This window comes from Coenobita brevimanus, chromosome 97 (genome assembly GCF_032717465.1).
Source record: "Coenobita brevimanus isolate Jiangsu-jjx chromosome 97, ASM3271746v2, whole genome shotgun sequence".
Classification (NCBI taxonomy): domain Eukaryota; kingdom Metazoa; phylum Arthropoda; class Malacostraca; order Decapoda; family Coenobitidae; genus Coenobita; species Coenobita brevimanus.
In genome coordinates, this window is record NC_137050.1 from 41,369,998 (window position 1) to 41,391,984 (window position 21,987).

Genomic DNA, 21,987 nt, shown 5'->3' on the forward strand with positions numbered 1-21,987 from the left:
ACACCGTCAGGACAAGATTCTCTAGAATAGCCTAATAGGTCAAGCCCCTAGAACAAAATCCCCTTTCTAATGTAGTTTCAAGATAGGTTAGGTTAATTTAAAATCAAGGTTAGGTTATTTTTGATTAGGTTAATTTTTGTTAGGTTTGTTTATTTGTGGATTGGATTATTGTAAGGTTAGCTTAATATAATTTGGGCTCATGTAGGTTAGGTTATTACCAGTACTGGGTTTGGTTAGGTTAGTTTAAGAATTAGGTTAGGTTAGGTTACGTTAGATTAAATGTTGGTTAGATTAGGTTTATTTTTGTTAGGTAAGAGTTGTTTATTTTTGGACTGAGTAATGATAAAGTTAGCTATGTTAAACTTATGTTAGGCTAATTTAAGGGTAGGTGAGATTAGATTAGTTTAAGAATTGGGTTAAGCTTTGGTTACTTTTAGCTTAAACTTTATTATTTTAAATTTAGATTACTTAAGTTAAGGTAGTATATTACTGGAATGGGGTGGGTTAAAATTAGCTTAATTTATTAGGCTAGGCTAATTTAAGTTTAGGGTTCTGTAGAGTTAGCATATGATAGTTGGGTGAAGAGGGCAAGGGGAATTTTGACATTTCATGGGGGCAAGTAATAATAAAAAATAAAAAAAAGCCAAAATGGTCATAAAAGCCCGTTGATGTTGGTTAGATTTGATGGTTTTTGGCTTTTGATTTGTGCCTTCTAAGAGTTAAGACAAAATTTGGATCCTCACATAATTGTTATACCCACATAAAAGTACAAAATCATAATATAAACAGAATATACCAAAAATTTCCCTAAAACCATTAAATTGTATGCCCTAAAAATTTAAGATTAACTCGAGTATATATTTGTTCAAAGCTTCCAAGGAGGGATGGAATCCCCTCTTGAGACTTACAAAGGAATGAATGAGAACAATATATATGTGAATCTCAGACCAAGGTTATGGTTAGATAAATTTAGCATGTTAGGTCAGGTTAAGATTATTATTATTATTTTTTTTTTTTTCGCTGGCTTAGGTTAGCTTGTCCTATGTGGCTCATGTTCAGCAAAGTTCTGTTAGGTTAGGTTATTTAGTTAGGTATGGTTAGGTTGTTAGTTAAGGTTAGGTTGTTAGGTAAGGTGAAGCTGTTTGGTTAAGGTTTGGTTAGGTTAGGTTAGGCTCAGCTTAGGCTGTTCAGTTACCTTAGGTCAGGTTACTTTAGGTTCTTAGGTAAGGATAGGTTATTGTTAAGCAAAAAAATAAATAAAATAAAAAAACACAAATTTATTTTCTTTGCTGGAGCTTTTATCCCAGGGTGCTTTTTCTAGGGCGCTTTTGTTCGACATAAAATGTCAGGTACAGTACTGTACAGTGTACAACAGTGTCAGTTTAGTTTTGCACAACGCACATTAATGTCGTTATAAGTGTTGTGCAGCTGAAATGTTAAATATGAGAGCAGTTCAGTCTGTACAGTATACTGAAGGTATTGCAACGTACACGTACATTATTGTATAATGGTAATGTACAGTACTGCTGCACAACATGCAGCAGTAGCTATGCTGGTAATAATGTGAGTAATGCTTTCTGCTCACTGCACTTCCCAAACTGACAGACACTTCATATATATATATTTCATTCAAGCCTGTCCTCTGTTTTGTTATTGAGTTCTTCTCAACTGAGAGTCAGTGTCACCAAACACGATGATTGGCTGAAGTGTCTAGGCAGAGAAGCATCCTGTGCTGTGATTGGCCAAAACGACAATCAGCAGAGCGGGAGAAAATTCCCTCAAACACAGCGAGTTTTTCCCCGCCCTTACCCTTACGGTCACCGTACAATGGTGGGAGAAATGTTAGTACATAGCAAAACACCGACCATCGTACGGAGACGGGACCGTAGCGGTGGCACCCTTATGGCGACCTTACAGGGATGTGTTAGTGCATCCGTCCTTTTAAGCGTCTGAACCATCACCGGCCTCCCCTAGAACGGTTAGGGCGAGGCTAATGACTCGGTCATAACGATAACCATGGCCACCGCACCACAACAACAAAGCCACTGTCAACCAAGACGTTCTCTTGACAGGAAAGATGTGCTTAATGAGTTAAGTGATACAGAACTAGTAAAGAGATACCCCTTGGACACTGCCCAGTGCTGATTCAAAAGCAATACTGGGCGAATACCATCGGATCTGATCTGTGCAGGCATAATTTTTGTGACGGATATCGTGCAGGAGACCCTAACGAGGCTAAAGACAAGAAACAAGGCTCTCACGCCAGAAACGAAAATTATTTGGACATTGCATTATCTTGCAATTGGAAAAATGTGTAGTGGTGACGACCACTTGTGCGTTCTCTGTCCAGTTGGAGTTCTCCATGCTGCTGGTGGCGGTGGTGGTGTTTGTTTACAGCAGGGGTCGGCAACCTCCGGCCCGCAGAGTCCGAACTCATGGCCCGTCACCCTGCTTGATATTTATATAACAATCCGGCCCGCAACAGCCTAGCCAACTAAATGAGTAAGTCGGCGCCTCGCGACGTGATCGCAGCGAGTAGCGCGGGGCAAATTTGCATGACTGAGATCTTTACCACAGAAGCACCACGGAAAATCGCCAGGGTGAAAATGACTACATGGCAACACGTGATCATGTCGAGAGGCGCCGACGTGGGACTGACCTAGTCGAGGTATTTTTACCATTAGTGTAGGTCTAGCTATTTGTCTCTGTAGGATTTAGTATAGGTTAGCGATTTGTCTGTTAGGTGATTAGTTTTAGGGTCTTTAGATTAGTTTGTCTTTATATTATAAGGTATAAAAAATAAAAAACCAAGAAAAAATTAAAAAAATAAAAATACAAAAAAAAATAAAAATCAATAAGATTAAAATTATTATATATATATGTACGTTTGCATGAAAGTGTGTCTGTATGTATGCATGGAAGTGTGTGTGTGTGTGTGTGTGTATGTGTATGTATGTATATATATATGTTTGTATATATATGTATATATGTTTAAATGTATATACATATATATATATATACTGTATATACACGGCCTTAATAACCAGGGGCTTCGGCCCCAATGGTTGATAGGCCGGAAAAAAAAAAAAAAAAAAAAAAAAAAAAAAAAGGGACTGACCACTATCGTGGCATCTGGCAACTCTGCATTACATGTGACGTCCCATGAGCAGCCTTCCCTCACCGGTCAGTAATGGTCATGCCAGCGGTCAGTCTCTGTGTCGTAGGAATTCGTACTGAGAAGAGTTATGCATCAAACTTTCTTAGTCTGAAATGTACTTTTATCATTAGGAAATGTGGATAATATAAAGTGCATTTCTTGCTGCTACTCTCTCTCTCTCTCTCTCTCTCTCCTCTCTTCATTCACCCATTTCACCCAGCCTCCAAGCTCACAACAACATTCACACTCACTAGTTACTCATATTGGTAGGTCCTGTCCCGCCCGCCTGCCCAAATCAGACAATGGCTTACTGAGCCTTATTTGAACACATGCGCGCACGCTCAAACACGCCCATTCAAACACACGCACGCCCACGCCCAACACAGGGGCGTAACACTATGTCACAAAATACTGTGTGGAAGTCTGTATCGTAATTTTAATTACTGTATTGTCACAAACTGTTTTCTGCAGTCACTGATTTGCATGTATTTCAATAAATTTCTTGTAATCTAGTCACTGGTTTGCCTGCTTTTCTATATACTGTATATATATTTTTTGTATTGTCACAAACTGTTTTCGGCAGTCAATGATTTGCATGTTTTTCAATAAATTTCTTGTAATCTAGTCACTGGTTTGCCTGGTTTTCTATAAAATTTTTGTACACTGTCACTTTTGGGTTCCCTTTGGCACTCCGGCCTGCAGGCTACTCCTAGAAGCTTTCTCTGGCCCTCGCACTGAAAAGGTTCCTGACCCCTGGTTTACAGGATGGTGCGGTGACGTAACATGTCCCCGTCCACAGTAAAACAAAGTGGTAATTAAATAATTCCTAAAGCTTGATATTAATTAGTTGACTTTGCCGAAAAATTAAAGAAAAATATCGTAGTAATTTTAGATTTTTTACGTTTTTTTTTTCTTCTTGTTTTCAGAACTCAGAAGTGCTACATATAGCATACCCCTATCTCAGCAGCTTATGATCCTGACTTAATAAAGTCGACTTTGTTATCATGAATTCCCCCTTAAGTCTCACATTTCAGACTTTCACATAACTATGACGTAGGTTTATAAGTACGGCCCCAGATTCCTAAAATTAATCAAACCTTTCAGTTCGATTATGTATTTTTCGTTTTATGATCTACATCCAAACGACTTTATTAGACTCATGAGAGACTATCCGAATGAGAAAGATTACATTTAGTCCAAATGCAACCCTTTCACTATTAGGGATCCTTCCTCATTTGACTAAAGTCTTCTCGTAGGAAGAAGAAAATAAGGAAATACGTCACTAGATTTCAAGGATTCATAACAGAAAATGTATCAGGGACTAACGGAACAGTAACTCAACATACAAGAGGTGACGGTATAGTACTTTTAGAATCTGTACAAAATATTAACCCTAAGTTTGCGATACTTTGTATCACCAGGAAGTAGACAGGGGCATGGGAAGGACCAGGAAAGGTAGAATAAGTCATAGAATATTAATTTTCAGTGATAATACACAGATCATGGAATGTTATTAAACTAGTATACGGTATATATATATATATATATATATATATATATATATATATATATATATATATATATATTCGTTTTCACACACTGAAGAACGAGGGTTCGCGCCCCACCAGGGTAATAAACTTTGGGAGCGTTCTTCTGGCCACGTAGCTCTTGGCCGGCATCAGGGGATGCTGTGGCTGACCAAGTGTCGCATACTGTAAAATATGCTTGCACCCAGTCAGCTTGCGCGCGCCAATTACACTTGGTTCACAGGCTACACACACATCCAAAGCCACTACAGCACTACAACTACACTTACAAGCACTTTTCACCCTACATACAATCTCTACTAGACAGCCTCAGGCACTTGGTAGAGATACATTGGCTATATCGTCCTCACTTCGGTAGGGATAGGCCGATCCTGCAGTGGACACTCAAACAGCTGATGATTCACACACAGAAACATATATATATATATATATATATATATATATATATCATCAGCCGTTGAGTGTCCACTGCAGGACCGGCCTATCTCAACCAAAGCGGGGACGATACAGCCAATGTATCTCTACCAAGTGGCTTAGGCTGTCTGGTAGAGACTGTGCGTAGGGTGAGACGTGCTTGTAAGTGTACTGTAGTGTTGGAGTGGCTTTGGATGTGTGTGTGTAGTCTGTGAACCAAGTGTAATCAGCCCGCGCAAGCTGACTTGGTGCAAGCATACTTTATAGTATGCGACACTGGTTCAACTACAGCACCCCTGATGTCCGCCAATGCAGTACGTGGCCAGAAGAACGCTCCCAAAGTTTATTACCCTGGCGGGGCGTGAACCTTCGTTCTTCATTGTACGAAAACGCACACTTTACAACTGTACCACAGAGGCTGCATATATATATATATATATATATATATATATATATATATATATATATATATATATATATATATATATATATATAGGCAATGTCGAGTAATTCTAAATTTTAGTTGAGAGAGAGAGACGTGTATAATTTATATCTAAACGTATGTAAAATTTCAGACAAAGGAGTAAAAGGCTAAAATATGAGTTACTGCTCAGTAGTACGATTAATTTCCCTATAGGAAAGCTCCAACACAGTCCTCAACTTAACGCCTAATCCATGGATGTCACATATATCTGTTCTTCCTACCTCCAGTCAGTGTTGTCAAACTTGAGAGGAATTTCTTGTAGTAAAAGGGTTTGTGAAGACTCCATCTAACACTTAATGTGAAACTTCTGTTCTAAGCTTAATATAATCATCTGGAGATAGCCAGAATTCATCGCACTGAAGGTGCTGATCATTCAAATACTGTGAGAGTACTGGCCTGGCGCATTTTGAAACACACCAGTGTTCCTCTACAATTCCAAGATCTATTTAAACTGATTTGATAATAGGTAAGTCATTTTAACCAGGTCAACATGTGATTCTTTTTTTCTTCTTTGGAAGAATCTGTAATAGCGAAGTGGTTACTCTTCTATATTGTAGTCCTGTGTGTGTGTGTGTGTGTGTGTGTGTGTGTGTGTGTGTGTGTGTAGTGCAGGAAAACTTGGAAAAATTATTTTGGTGAAACTTGGCAGGATGGCTACAGTTGGGTCCCAGATGGGCCAGTTTCTATATGATGTCGACTGAAATTATCTTAGGGAATGTTTTGTACCCTAATAACTGTTTCCATTGGTGTTACAACTGGCGTACGTGGAAAAGGAGGAGGGGCATTTTTCTCTTGGTAGAGAGAGAGAGAGACAGACAGACAGACAGACAGACAGACAAACAGACAGACAGACATAGAAAACCCGCAGCCATAAAGTAATGTTCCACCTTCCTCGATACCCTCTGCGTTCCTCCTGCCCCTTTCCATGAGACAGGGAGACGGAATGGGTGGAGAAGAGAGGAAAGGAGAGAGGTGATTTATAAGTACGAGGGCAAATTAGTAACTATGTCAGACATCTCTAACTGCAATATAATTATGAAAGAAACTATCGAGCAAGTAACCTGTAAATGACAATTAGCCGAACGAGTGGCAAACAATCGTCCCGAGACCATGCTTCTAAATGAACATACTTCCTCAACCTTCTGTTATACATACGTAAACAAAGGTTCAAATTTAAATGCATACATAGTCAGGAAAAGCTATAAAATGTAGCATACCAACAGTATATTCACTGTTTGGATAATAAAAACAGACAAATGAAATTACTGCTTCACTTTACAAAAATCTTGTTCATACCATTATATAGGGTATGGCAACTCACTGGTTATTACCAGCAAAAACCTAATGCCAAAGTAATTGCCAGATCTACAGAGAAGAGTATTGTACGGTATTTAATGCTGGGTTGTTGTGGCAGGACTGTATATGGGCTGTGAGTGTGTCTGTGTATGTGTGTGTGTGGGTGGGGATGCAAGAAATCCAACCCCGATAAAACGATGAATAATGATTGTTCTTGCCGACCATCACTTACAATCACCAACTATCTAAAGCCGTATGTCATTGACCTATTGTGGTATTACCTGCCAAATGGTAATCAATATACTAAGCTATAAATGAAATGTATGATAGCCAAATTAATGATCCCCTCTTTCAAGCACCCCCTTCTCCACTTACCACCCTCCACTACTCTCCGGTCGCCAGGTCTCCCACACTCCCCCTACCCCCACTCACACTGTCTCTTCTCTCCTCTCCCCTCAACCCGTCAATCCCCTCCTACCTAATTTAACCAGCCGCACGGAAAGGGGCAGGAGGGGCGAGACGTGCAACATTTCTTATGGCCGCGGGTGTGCCTAGACATTTCGGTATCTGTTACTTCACTGATGCCTTGGACAGACATTTTATTCAGCAGAAACTGGTGCTAGATGTAGTGGTAGGGGTGGTGATAGCTGCGATAGTGTTGTTGTTGGTGGTGGTAGCTAAGACAGTGGTGGTAGTTGTGATGGTCGTGGTGGTTGTTATTGTGGTCACGGAGGTGGTAGCTGTAAGGACGGTGAATGTGGTGGTAGCTGTAATGATGGTGGTGGTGGTGGTGGTAGCTGTAATGATGATGGTGGTGGTGATGGTAGCTGTGGTGATGGTGGTAGCTCTGATGATGATGGTGGTGGTAGCTGTCATGATGATGATGATAGTGGTATCTGTGGTGATAATGTTGATGGAAGCTGTCATGGTAGTTGTGGTTGTTGTGGTGGTGGTCGTGGCTGCAGTGACAGATGTTTACAAATGGCTCTCATTTGGACAAGTACTTTTGCTCCAAGACAAACCTCGAATTTGGACTAGTGATGAGCAGCCCGATTGGGCCGTGAGGCTCTTGTGAAAGCTATATCTAATCCCCCGAGCTCGACCATCGACTCCTAAGATGATACATTAATCGTATTGTGGTACTCAGAATAAAATTACAGAGCTAGGCTAGTTCACATTTGAATGAGTATAATTTTGTCGAGCAAACAAGCTTGAGTATGTTATATTTGCTCTCGAACAAAGAGAGTAGGTTTACTATCGTTTTAATAATTCTTAAGAAAATGGTTTTGGTGCTCTCTTTACTTCCTTTTGTTCTTTTTTTCTGCGAAATGAAGGCAAATTTGGAAGAAAGACTCCCACGTAATACCAGTAACGGATGTGTGTTGTTCCACTGTAGCCTTAAAGGTTTAAGTTTTGATGGTTAGTTATATAATTTTTCTTCAATATGATGGCGCGTATGGGAAATATCTCTTTGCTAATAATACATATCCACAAGGTTCCCAACGATGTGCGTCGGTCAGCTGTAGCTTTAAGAGTTTATGGGATAACAAGTTTTGCTGTGCGCTACCACACTTGTATATACCTTTCATGTACCTGCTCCATTTACTTACTCGGCTGTTGGGAACAACAACCCATATCTCCAAGGTCTTGATGATGTTGAACAGCGATAACAATACACATATCAAGTTCTTTTGCGTGGTCTTTTATATATATATATATATATATATATATATATATATATATATATATATATATATATATATATATATATATATATATATATATATATATATATATATATATATATATATATATATATATATATATATATATATATATATATATATATATATATATATATATATATATATATATATATATATATATATATATATATATATATATATATATATATATATATATATATATATATATATATATATATATATATATATATATATATATATATATATATATATATATATATATATATATATATATATATATATATATATATATATATATATATATATATATATATATATATATGTATATATATATATATATATATATATATATATATATATATATATATATATATATATATAAACTGAGAAAGTAGGCTTACGATATAGACATAACCAAAGTGCCATTTAACTTCTGTATCAATAAATCAAGAAAAAGGAGGTTACCGTTAACTTCACATTCCATGGTAAATGTTATATTCTGATGTGTATTTAGGTAGTTTAACCCATCACGTCCCGAGGTATTTCACACCTCCGACACCCCCCAATCCCGAGGTATTTTCGATTTTTTTTTTTTTTTTTTTGGTTAAAACCTCTGCTTTTGGTTAGAAACATCGAAAATTCATAGAAAAATCGCTCACCTGAGGTTTAAAATACTCGATCTAGGTAGCAGTACCTCCTTACCTTACTGGGTTTTCTAACAGGCTGGCACCAAAGAAAACGAGTTCCATGGAAGAGTAACTATTTCACACCACTCATAAACGGTATTTATTTATTTACTTGGTACGAATTTATTTGTAGCACGAGAGTATAATGGTTTTCAAACAGTAATATAGGCATTATAAGCATTGTTTCACTCACCAACTCATCACCATATCTGACCTTTTTTTGCCACATTACCTGATCATCATTTCTGACTGTTTCTTCCTCTAATGCTATGTAAACTTTGTCCTCCACATTGTCATCAACTGGGGAATCACTCTGGCCCTGATTGTCTTTATTGGCCAGGTCACTGGTAACAGGTGAATTGCCGAGACAGTGGCGTGCATGGAGGAGAGAGGTTATGTGGTGTAAGGCATTGTCCCTGCTTGGCATCTTGTAAAGGAATAGAGTAAGGTGTCCCATGTATACATATGAAAAATCACGCGCGAAAATTGAAAATTGTGCAAATTATGAACCTTGCAATTGTGCAATGTACCAGTATGTCGTCGGGACTGGCAAATGCAAAATGTTGCAACGTATCCATATGTCGACGGGACACCTCGGGTTAAAAAAAGTGGAGCATGGCTTTCATCTTGAAATATAAGTAGGGTGTCATCCACATATCTACGATAAAGGATGGGTTTAAAGTATGCAGGACAATTAATCAGCCATATATTATATTATATATATATATATATATATATATATATATATATATATGTGTGTGTGTGTGTGTGTGTGTGTGTGTGTGTGTGTATGGTATGTATGTATGTATATATATAAGTGCTTTCAAATGCTTTCCACTTTCCTGATGGCAGAGTTCTTCTACTAAAAGGCATTAATACAACACGTGGAGAAGGTTATTTCTCTTGTTCCCGACGTTTTGTAAAGTATGTACATTATCAAGTGACTGAGAGTAATGGCACAATGATTACACCACTCACTGTCCTTATACTCTCAGTCACTTGATTATGTATGTAGTGTTCAAAACATTGGGAATACAAGAAATAACCTTTTCCACGTGTTTTAATAACGTGTTTTGTTAGAAGTATTGTAGTATGAAACCAGGAACAGAACTCTGCCATCAGGAAAGTTGAAAGTATTTGGAAGAAGATGATAAAGGCAGAAGTTGTATTTTTCAGCCAACTATACCTGAAGGAAAACTTAATAATAATAATAATAATAATAATAATAATAATAATGACTTTAGCCTCAAGCACAATACAATATATTAAGACATATCAACATAATACATATATCAAGGCTGAGACCATGAACTGTTTTCATTTTATATGGGATCCATGATAATACATTTAGGAAAGTTAACAACAGTGTTCTCCCGTATATTATTTAGGTTTCATAGAATTACTGGATCTAATATAGTAGGCATTTTAGAAGCTAATACTGACTTTGTAAAAAATTTCTGCAGCTCCACTTAAATGACAAGAGGCTATCAGCTACCTTAATGTCTTCCAGCAGCCTATTCAATAGATGCCTCTGGAGTATGTTACGAATCTGTTACTGGGGTCAGTCTTGGGTTGTGTGGGTTTAAGAAGGCTTTTATTCCTAGTGTTGAGACTGTGTATATTGTCAGTTTTATAAAAATTATTCATTCTGTACATTGCCTAGTTGATTATACATATTTAAGTGTCTCCATGTAATAAATTTCATGAAACTTTAAAACGTGTAATTCTTTAAATAGAGGAGTTGTGTGATCTATAATGCCTACATTGGATACAATTCTGATACCATTCTTTTGTTGTAAGAATATTGGTTTTAAGTTTATTTTTGTGGCTGAAGCCCATATAACATAACAATAATGCAATTAAGGGTAAATCAAACTATTATAAAGACATACTAATGCTCCTTTGGGAAATAGATGTTTTACTTTGTATATAATGCCTAAAAATTTTGAACTTTTTTCTTTTTTGTACTTGATATGTTCTTTCCAATTCAACCTACCAATATAAACTCCTAGAAACTTCGTAGAATTACATCTTTGTATTTTTTCATAACCTAACATAAAAGTGGTGTCATTCTGAATATATTTGTTACCAGCAAATACAATATAATGTGTCTTACTTGTATTGAGAGACAATATATTTACTAATAACATCTATGATATTTTTAAGAGTTCCTTATTAATATATCAGGGAGTATTTTTACGTTTGATTCTGAACAATAAATATTTGTATCGTCTCATTAATGTATATAGACAACCGTAATGGGCCAAGATTCGATCCTTATGGTACACCTACTGAATTACTTTCCAAATTTGACATTACTCTGCTCAATTCCGTGTATTGTAGACGATTTGACAAATAACTTTCAAACCATTTGTGTGCAGTATCCGTGACCCCATAAAAGAATAGTTTATTCATTATAATTTTATGATCATCTGTATCCAATGCCTCTCTTAGATCTGGAAACACCCCAGTAGTGAACTGACCTCTATCAGTAGACTGGACAACATGATTAATCAATTATAAAATAGCAGTTTGTGGCGAGGCACCCATTCGAAACCCGTACTGCTCATCCACCAAGATGCTATGTTCCTTCAAAAAGGCTGACAAACTGTCAAAAACTAGTCGCTCGATAACTTTATCGAATGTAGGCAGGATGGAAATAGGACGATAATTTGAGACCTGGAGAGGACCACCATCTTTGAAGACCAGTATAATTTTTGCTAATTTTAAGCCAGTAGGAAAAATACCTTTTTGAATTGATAGAGTAATTAATTACACTAGTATAGGTGTTAATATGCAGTATGTATTTTTTTTGTATGTGCTTTTATATGAATGTTGTCATATCCTGGACTGGTAATTTTTAATTCACTTACATTATTTTTTCATTAGTTGAGACGGGTGACAAATTAAAACTCGGATTTTGGCCTCTTAAATAATGCAAAGGGGAACTATCACAGGCTGGTAATTCATTTGCTGGTTTCTTCCTATTGATGAAAAATATTTGTTCATATAATTACATAACTTTAGAGGATCTGACTCAGTATCATTGCTCTACTGGTGGACACTGAGCTGGAAGGAGGTGCCTCTCCACCAGAAGTCACGATTCACCACTCACTTGTCACAGACAGTATGGAGACTGTCAACGAAGCAATAAAGGATCTACGAAATGAACTGAAGGACGTGATCAGAAGCTTAGAATATGCACATGAAGAAATTAACGCCCTGAAATCAAGCCTAAAAACAGTAAATGAAGAAAAGGAAAGCCTAGTTAGTGAGTGCCAGTCGTTGAGAAAGCTGCTAAATGAAACTATCCCACGTCTCGATTACATCGATGACCAGTCTCGCAGGTTCAACATACGCTTCTCTGGAGTACACGAAGCCAAGGGTGAGAATGCGGAACAGACTGAACATAAGGTCGCTAAATTGGTTGCAGACAAAATAGGAATAACACCCAACCTAGAACGAGAGCATCGTGTGGGAAAACATGGCAGTGGACCTCGTGATATAGTGGCTAGATTTGCAACACAACGGCAACGAGACGCTATCTTGGCTAAGAGGTCGCAGTTAAAGGATACAACAATCTACATGAATGAGGACTTCTGCCCAGCTACAGTCGAAATGAGGAAGAAATTGATACCACAACTAAAAACGGCGAGGGCAGAAGGAAAATATGCCTGTTTAAGTTACAGGAAACTCATCATAAGATCTTTTAGTCTGCGCCAAACAAATTCCAACAAAGAAACTACAACAGACAAAAATGAAAAAAAATCAACCTCCATGAAGCCGATCGAACTTTTTTCACCACCCAAGACCAATCAGCCTATATCTCAGCATGATGACTCGAGCCCTCAGAAAGGTAAACAATCGTCACAACCAATTCAAGAGTCAGGAAGTACCGAATCATCATCTACCGACAAGACTGATTTTTCGTTTTAAGATTTCCTCCACCTATAGTGGAGGCCGGGCCATACATTGACAAGACTGAAGACGGAATGAATGATCAACTGGACAATCGCACACCGCCCAGAGACACCAGCAGAGTGGATTCAGATCTGGCCTTACCCAAACCCATTCGGGAGACAGTGAAAAGGCCTAGGAGACCACAGAGCAAAAAATAGAAAGTCCATGGAAGGTGTAGTCGTAAGTAATGGTGGACTTTAATTCAGGTTTCATTTTTCCGTTTGTAGACTTAGATGACAGAGACTTCTTAAGGTACTTAAACAACAATGAAAATTCTCTAGCTCATAATAATATAAGTGTCTCATTACCTCAAATGAAGTCCCTCAGTTATGATCAGGTGTTGCCTTCCGTGGATAGACATAGTGCTAATGATCCTGATAATTTTCTCAATGATTCACTAGGTTTGAATGAACTAGTATGTGATTATTATCCTTCTGATTCTATAAACCAAACTATAGATAAAATTAAAAATGAAAATTTCAAAATATTATCACTTAATACAAACAGTTTACCAGGAAACTTTGATATTATTCTGGAAGAATGTGAAATGTTTTTTCGAAAGGAATTTAATGCAATTGCATTTTGTGAAACGAAACTAACGTCGAGCATCGAACACCTGTACTCCATTCCGAATTATACTATGTTTACTAACAATGTGTCCCGAAATAGTGGGGGACTGGCGCTGTATGTATTGTCTTCTCATCGACCGATTGAGCGGCATGATTTGAAAAGAAAAGAACATTATATTGAAACATTATTTGTCGAAATTAAATCTCACACTAAGAGCATCATAATAGGAGCTCTTTATAGAAGACCTCAAAGCAATGTTGAACAGTTTTTAGACTCGCTGAACCACCTTCTTGATGTAATAGAAGGGGAACAGAAAACCTGTTATTTAATGGGAGATTTTAACATTGACTTAATAAAACATGCAAATTACAAACTGGCCACAGATTTGATATCAATAATGAATAGTAAATTCTACTATACAGCAGTAATACATCCTACTAGAGTAACCTGCCAGTCAGCTACATTAATCGATCAAATCTGGACTAATAACATTAGTAGAAATATAACTAATGGTATATATGTTTGTGATATCTCAGACCATTTTCCCATATTTTCCGCGTTTTCACTGAATATAAAGCCTCCAGACAAGAAAATAATAAAAAGATATAGGGATTTCACGGATGACAATATAGAAATTTTTAAACAAGAACTAATAAAAGTAGATTGGTCTTGCATTTATAAGACCAGCAATTTCGCAACCTGGTTCGATTTCTTTTATCAGAATTTTATAACCGTTTTCGAAAAATGTTTCCCAGAAAAGACAATTCACATAAAGCAAAAATATAAGGATAAACCGTACATAACTCATGAAATTAAAGCTATGATTAAAGAACGCAACCGCTTACAACGTAAATATCTAAAGAAACCGATTACATATGGTGACATATACCGTAAAGTAAGAAATAAAGTAACCCAATCAATTAAGACTGTTAAAGGAAATTATTATAAAAGTAAACTAGCAACCTCGGCAGGGGACTCTAAAAAGACTTGGAACATAGTAAATTCAGTATTAATGAGGAGAGGGCACACTGAGCTTAATCATGCAGGAAATATTACTGCTAATTCAATCAATGACTATTTTACCAATATAGGTAAAGAATTAGCAAAGAATATTACCCAGACTCAAACTAAGTTCCAGGCATATCTTCCTGAACTTCAGATAAATGAGCTAACTTTCAGGGAAGTCACCACTGACGAAATCAATAAAGTTGTTATGAATATGCGTGATTCAGCCGCTGGGCATGACAATATTCCTGTGAAGGTGCTGAAGAGGTCTATAACAATTTTGTGTCCTATTTTAACTCATTTTTGTAATTTGTCTTTTGCTACTGGAATCTTTCCTGATCAGTTGAAGTTAGCGAGAGTAATACCAATACACAAGTCGGGCCCTCGTGATACACCTGAAAATTATAGGCCTGTTTCGGTCCTGCCTTCTTTAAGTAAAATTATTGAGAGGCCAGTCTGTGACAGATTAATTGATTTTCTAGAAGAAAGAGGTATGCTCTCCGATGATCAGCATGGGTTCCGTAGACGGAGATCCACACAAGATGCTCTTTTGTCTTTCACGGATCACATTTTGTCAGCCTTTGATAAAAACGAGTTCACCATAAGTCTGTTTCTGGATTTAACCAAGGCTTTCGATACAGTGGACCATACAATATTACTTGAGAAATTGACACACTATGGTATTACAGGGAAAGCACTTGACTGGTTCCGGAGTTATCTGGTTAAACGTAAACAATTTGTTTATTTTAATAATCAAACATCTTCCACTACTGAAATAAATGTAGGGGTGCCACAAGGCTCGATCTTAGGGCCTGTATTATTTTTAATCTACCTCAACGATATCACAAACGCAACAAAAAGGTTAAAACATGTACTATTTGCTGATGACAGTACTTTCTACTTAAGCCACAGTAATATAAACACTCTTACAAATACCTTAACTGAAGAAATATCTAAGGTGGTACAGTGGATTTCAGCCAATAAGCTAACATTAAATATAAATAAGACTTACTTTATTGTATTCCACAGACATAAGAAAATAAATCACAGTGTTCAAGTAGTTATCAATAATAACAGCATTAAAGAAGTAACAGAAACCAAATTTTTGGGTATAGTATTAGACAATAAATTACTGTGGAATAAGCATATCATCCAAATTAGAAATAAAGTATTAAGGTACTGTGGCATATATCAAACAAGGAATAAATTAAACAAACAGTCAATGATTTTGATGTATTATTCATTAGTGTATACTCATTTAGTATATTGTCATGCAGCGTGGGGAGCGGCAAGTAAAACAGCTCTGAAACCTTTAGAAACAGCTCAGAAGCAAATCATGAGGGCAATCGAACGAGTAGGCCGCTACGAGCATACGAATGATATATTTTATAATAATAACATACTTAAGATGAAAGAAATCAATGAACTGGTATGTGCAGTATATGTGTATAAATGCATTAATGGACTTGTTTACAATAACTCATTCTTTGTACCCACTCCACCTACAAGATACCATTATAGAAATACAGAACGTTTAGTTGTACCTTTCATGCCGTCTTTACAATCTCAGAGTAATATTAGGTATCATGGTGCAAAAATATTCAATTCCCTGCCAGACGACATAGTAAAAAAAACTACTGTAGATAACTTTAAAAGCAGTCTAGAAAAGCACCTCATAAAATCATATGTAGCTCATAGTCCCGTACAACATTCTCAACAATAATTAGTTATCAAAAGCCAGTAAATAAAATTAATATAGCTGACAATCAACATAACAAAACTTGAAACTATATATGTTTATAAATGTATATATGCGTGTGTGTGTTTGTGTGTGTATATGTATATGTATATGTATATGTATATGTATATGTATATGTATGTATGTATTGCCTATTGCCTCTCAGTGTCCCAGAATAATCCAATGACGGAAAACATATATATATATATATATATATATATATATATATATATATATATATATATATATATATATATATATATATATATATATATATATATATATATATATATATATATATATATATATATATATATATATATATATATATATATATATAAAATATTCACTGGCCCTTATAAGATGAAATTTTCATCAAAGAGCTAGGTCATATCTTGTATACTAGGAATTTTCTGTAACTGTATTTCTATGGACCAAATAAAAAGATTATCTAAAAAAAGATGATCTATCTTTAGAGATTGAACCTCATTCTTTCTGTTAGCTTTACGGCACAACAGGTCGTTCAACACTGCAGAGATACACGAAAACACACACACACACACACACACACACACACACACACACACACACACACACACACACACACACACACACACACACACACACACACACACACACACACACACACACACACACACACACCGCTCGCTGGTGCAGTGGTAACGTTCCCGCTTGCCAACTGGTGGACGGGAGTTCGCGCCTCGCTCAGGTTGCGAAAAGTTTCACTGACGAAGTTGGTGGTTACTGTCCCCCTTGAGCAAGGGGACGGGTGTGTGCGTGTGTGAAGGTCACAGCCTTGCCCTTAGATCGGACTATATGATCTCTCAGCTCCCTTCCGGGAGGGTAAAAGCTGGCCATCACGACCATCAAGTGATCCTGACCGACCCGGTGAATTACACACACACACACACACACACACACATATCTATATCTATATCTACAGTATATCAATCTGTATCTTTCTATCTATTTATATAGATATAGATAGATAGATAGATAGACAGATGAATAGATAGAGAGATAAATATCAGTCATCTAATTTATCTGTCTGGTGTCTGTCTACATTCTTATAAATTTTTAAATATTTTTGTACTTGAGCAGCTGCTGTCGCAAACGAAAATACACAAAGGCATTAACCCCCTTTGTTCGGATTATGTATTTTATATGTTATTCTTGATATCTCCAGAGGAGTATATCTAGATTATGACAGTCCCCTTCAAGTGAATGTGATAATAATGGTGATATGAAACTCTCCTAGTTCCACAAGGCCACATTAATTTTTTATATAATCATGTACTTCACTGGCTGAATGAATGATAATTTGCACTAATTTTTCAGAAACAATATTGTAACTTTTCTTCATTGGATACATTACAAACCAATATGAGCCTCTTGAGTTTTTCTTTCTCGAGGAGGGATAAACAAACAAACAAACAAAAAGAGCATGAAATAGTAAACTAAAATACCTAGTTAAAAAATATTCAATTTACCATTAAACTCAGGGTGACGTGGTATCATGTACGGTAGGAGGTGTTCTGGGAACTCTAGGTGACATGGCATGCACACTCGTTCCCGCCATGGTTTGAAGCCTGTCCGAATGTGTATTATTTCTGACGACTTGAGGCCACCCAGTAGTATGCTCTGAGATAATGTGGTGTCCAGTTCGATATTCCACGGTATCCAGTTCGTTGTCTCCATGTGCTGGACACTTCACCTCTGTCTATCACCACCAACCCACACATGAAATAGTGCGTCACACAGACGTATAATAATGAAATTTAGTTAACTGGCCTTCGCCTCTAACTTTCCCATCAGACTGTTCTCAAAGTTGAATCTCTTCATCATTGCCTTACCCTGAACCGTTCCATAAAGCTTGGTTAAAATTATATATACAGTGTTAAAGTTGACCTCGCCATGAATCCTTTACCCTTTTACCTATTGTCTGGAAACAGACGGGTAGCTCCTTGGCTAATCCTTAACTCCTCCACCAAGTTTGGTCCAAACCAAATTCAAATTATATCTGTCTTTGTTATTCAATTGACAAACTTTCACCTTTGATTGTCTTCAAAATTGATTCCCTCCGTTCTTGTCATACCTCATCCTAAGTCTGGAAAACTAATGAAGCTGACCGTGATCGGTGAGAATATGACTTTTATTTATTTTTTTTTAATGTGAGGAAGAGGGCACCAAAGACAACGAGCCCGCAAAACTGTTCCCTCCAAGAGAAAAACAAAATGCAAGAGAGAGCCAAATTCAAGATCCGATCATTTCGAGATGCCTGGACACACTGCGTTTGAAAGACTGGAGATCATAGGAAGCAGGAAATAAAGACAGAGGGAGACAGTTCCAGAGTTGATCTGTTGCATAAATGAAGGACTGGGAGTAACGGTTAACTCTTGCGTTAGAGAGTTGGACAGAAAAGGGATGAGAGTTTGCTGCTAGACGGGTGCTACGCGCCCGTCGTAGAGGTGAAGGAATGCATGCAGACAGTTCAGAGGAGTAGTGACCATTGAAGTAGCGATAGAAAAGAGATAACGATGCAACAGTGCGCCAAAGAGACAGAGGTTGAAGGGAATCAGTAAGAGGAGGAGAGTTAATCAGGCGAAAAGCCTTTGATTCCACCCTATTGAGAAGAGCTGTATGTGGGAAGCCTCTTCACACATGAGAGTTGTACTCAACGCAGGGGCGGATAAAACCCCTGTATAGAGTCAACAATTGTGCAGGAGTAAAGAAGGAACGGGGTTGGCTTAGCACACCCATTCTTTTGGAAGCAGATTTTACAAGAGATGTAATATGATCTTTCCAAGAAAAGTTCCGAGTAAATGAAACCCCAAGCATGTTCAAGGATGATGCAGGATTAAGCTGAATATTATTAAACATTAGTGGGTATACCTGTTGAAGATTTTGTCGGGTTGATGGATGCAAAAACTGAGTCTTTGATGCATTAAAAACAACCAGATTATTTTTACCCCAGTCAGAGATACGAACCATGTCAGACATTATGTGTGCCATAGCCTCATCCCTTGTTTGTTGAAGTAACTGCTGATATTGACATTGCGGGAATCGAATAGAAAGGTGAAGGGTGGAGTCATCAGCGTTTGATTGGATAAGGTTAGATGTGCAGCTTGGAAGGTCATTGATGAATATAAGGAAGCGGGTTGGTGATAGGACAGAGCCCTGAGGAACATCACTGTTAATAGATCTAGGAGAAGAACGATGGCCGTCTACAACAGTGGCTATAGAACGACCAGAAAGGAACCTAGAGATGAAGGCACACTTAAAAGGATAGAAACCGTAAGACAGCAGTTTGGAAATGAAAGATTTATGCCACACTCGATCGAAAGCCTTTGAGATATCAAGTGCAATGCCAAAACTTTCGCCAAAGTCCCGAAAGGAGGATGACCAGGAGTCTGAAAGGTAGGTGAGAAGATCGCCTGTGGAGCGTCCCTGACGGAACCCATACTGACGATCAGAAAGAAGGTTGTGATAGGAAAAATGCTTTTAAATTTTTCTATTAACAATAGACTCGAAAACTTTTGAGATACAGGATGTTAAAGCAATTGGACGATAGTTAGAGGGTTGGGAATGGTCACCCTTCTTTGGGACTGGCTGAATGAAAACAACCTTCCAGCAAGAAGGAAAGGTACAAGTTGATAGACAATGGCAAAGGAGTTTGCCTAGGCAGGGTGTAAGCACTGATGCACAGTTATTGAGAACAACAGGAGGGATTCCATGAGGCCCATATGCCTTTATTAGTATTGAGGCCTATGATGGCAGAAAATACATCAGCTGAAGAAATTTTAATGTCAGCCATGAGGAAGTCAGAGGGGGGAAGTGATGGAGGAACAGCACCGGAATCATCTAAGGTGGAATTGGAGGAGAAAGAGCTACAGAGCCATCAGAATAGAAAAGAGGAGGGAAGCATGATGAGGTAAAGTTGTTAGAAAGGTTTTTGGCAAAGTGCCAGAAGGAGTGGGAAGTATTCGAGTTAGAGAGTTGACAGCATTTAGTACATATGAAATTATTTTTTGCAGAGTGAAGAACAGACTTAGCATGATTCCGGGCAGAAACGTTTGAAAGATGTGATTTAGGGATGGGTTGGCTCCGGTACCTTTTATAGGCCCTCTTCTTGTTGCGAACGGCATTAGAACAAGCGTGATTAAATCAAGGCTTTCATGCATTAGTCAGAGGATATGAGAACGGAATGTATGCTTCCATGCCCGAGAGAATAACCTCCGAAATGCGCAACGCACACCCAGATGGCTCCCGGCCATTGATCAATAATCATTCCAGGGAAAATCAAAGAAGTACTGCCTGAGGGCCTCCCAATCCGCAGCTCCAAAGTGCCACAGACGACGTTACTTTGGAGGGTCCGCAGGCCATACTAGAGTGATAGGACAGGTTAAGGTGATAAGGTTGTGATCGGAGGAGCCTAATGGAGAGAAAAGATTAACAGTGTAAGCAGAAGGATTAGTTGTAAGGAAGAGATCAAGTATGTTGGAACTCTCTCCAGGGCAGTCAGGGACACAGGTAGGGTGCTGTACAAGCTGCTCTAGGTCATTAAGGATAGAAAAGGTGTAGGCTTGTTCACCGCGTGGATCAGTGAAAGGAGAGGAGACCCAGTGGAGGTGGTGAACATTGAAATCTCCTAGAATGGAGATTTCAGAGAAAGGAGAAATGGATAGAATGTGTTCCATCGTAGAAGTAAGATAGTCAATGAATTTTTGATAGAGTTAGGAGATAAGAAAACAACACAGATATATTTAGTCAGAGAATGACAGGAAAGGCGAAGCCAGAGTGAGGAATTGAGTTCAGGAACACGATAGCAAGATAAGTTGTTGCGTATATATACACAACAGCCACCTTTGGCTTTGAAATGAGTATAGAGAAAGTAGGAGGATACAGAAAAGGATCTGCTGCCAGTTGCCTAAGACAGCTGAGTCTCAGTTAGAAAAATAGGTGAAGTTTAGAGAAGGAGAGGTGGTGCTCAACTGAGCGAAAGTTAGAGGAAAGGCCACGAATGTTGCAGAAATGAAGAAGAAGAGAGTCAGACAGTGGTTCCAGGCATCTTGAGTCGTCAACGGGAAAGGGGCAGAAAGTGGGGGCATTTATGGTCCCTCCCCCTGGGGACTCCGAGGCTATGTTATTTGACGCCATTTTTTTTTCCAAATTTTGAAAAGGAAGTGTGGTGTGTAATGTGCATGTAGTTTCGTGTAGATAGTTAGAAAAACTTGTATTGGAGAGCATGCTGGCCTACTCTCTGTGTTACTGAGACACTGAGAAAGTTCAGGAAAGGGGGATGGTCGGGACCTAAGGGGGTCGGGACCTAGTCCCGAGGGCTGATGGAACGGGAGCTCCAGCTCTCCCTGTCATCAGCTTTCC

At 37.9% G+C, this 21,987-nt stretch overlaps 1 protein-coding gene across 1 annotated transcript; it reads left to right on the top strand.

The window, feature by feature from the left end:
- The first annotated feature begins 12,440 nt into the window (after positions 1-12,440).
- On the top strand, positions 12,441-13,429 carry LOC145413671 (uncharacterized). Its single transcript, XM_080283328.1, has 2 exons — positions 12,441-13,167; positions 13,266-13,429. The coding sequence occupies exons 1-2, from the start codon at positions 12,441-12,443 to the stop codon at positions 13,427-13,429; spliced, it is 891 nt and encodes a 296-aa protein (XP_080139454.1).
- The last annotated feature ends 8,558 nt before the right edge of the window (positions 13,430-21,987 follow it).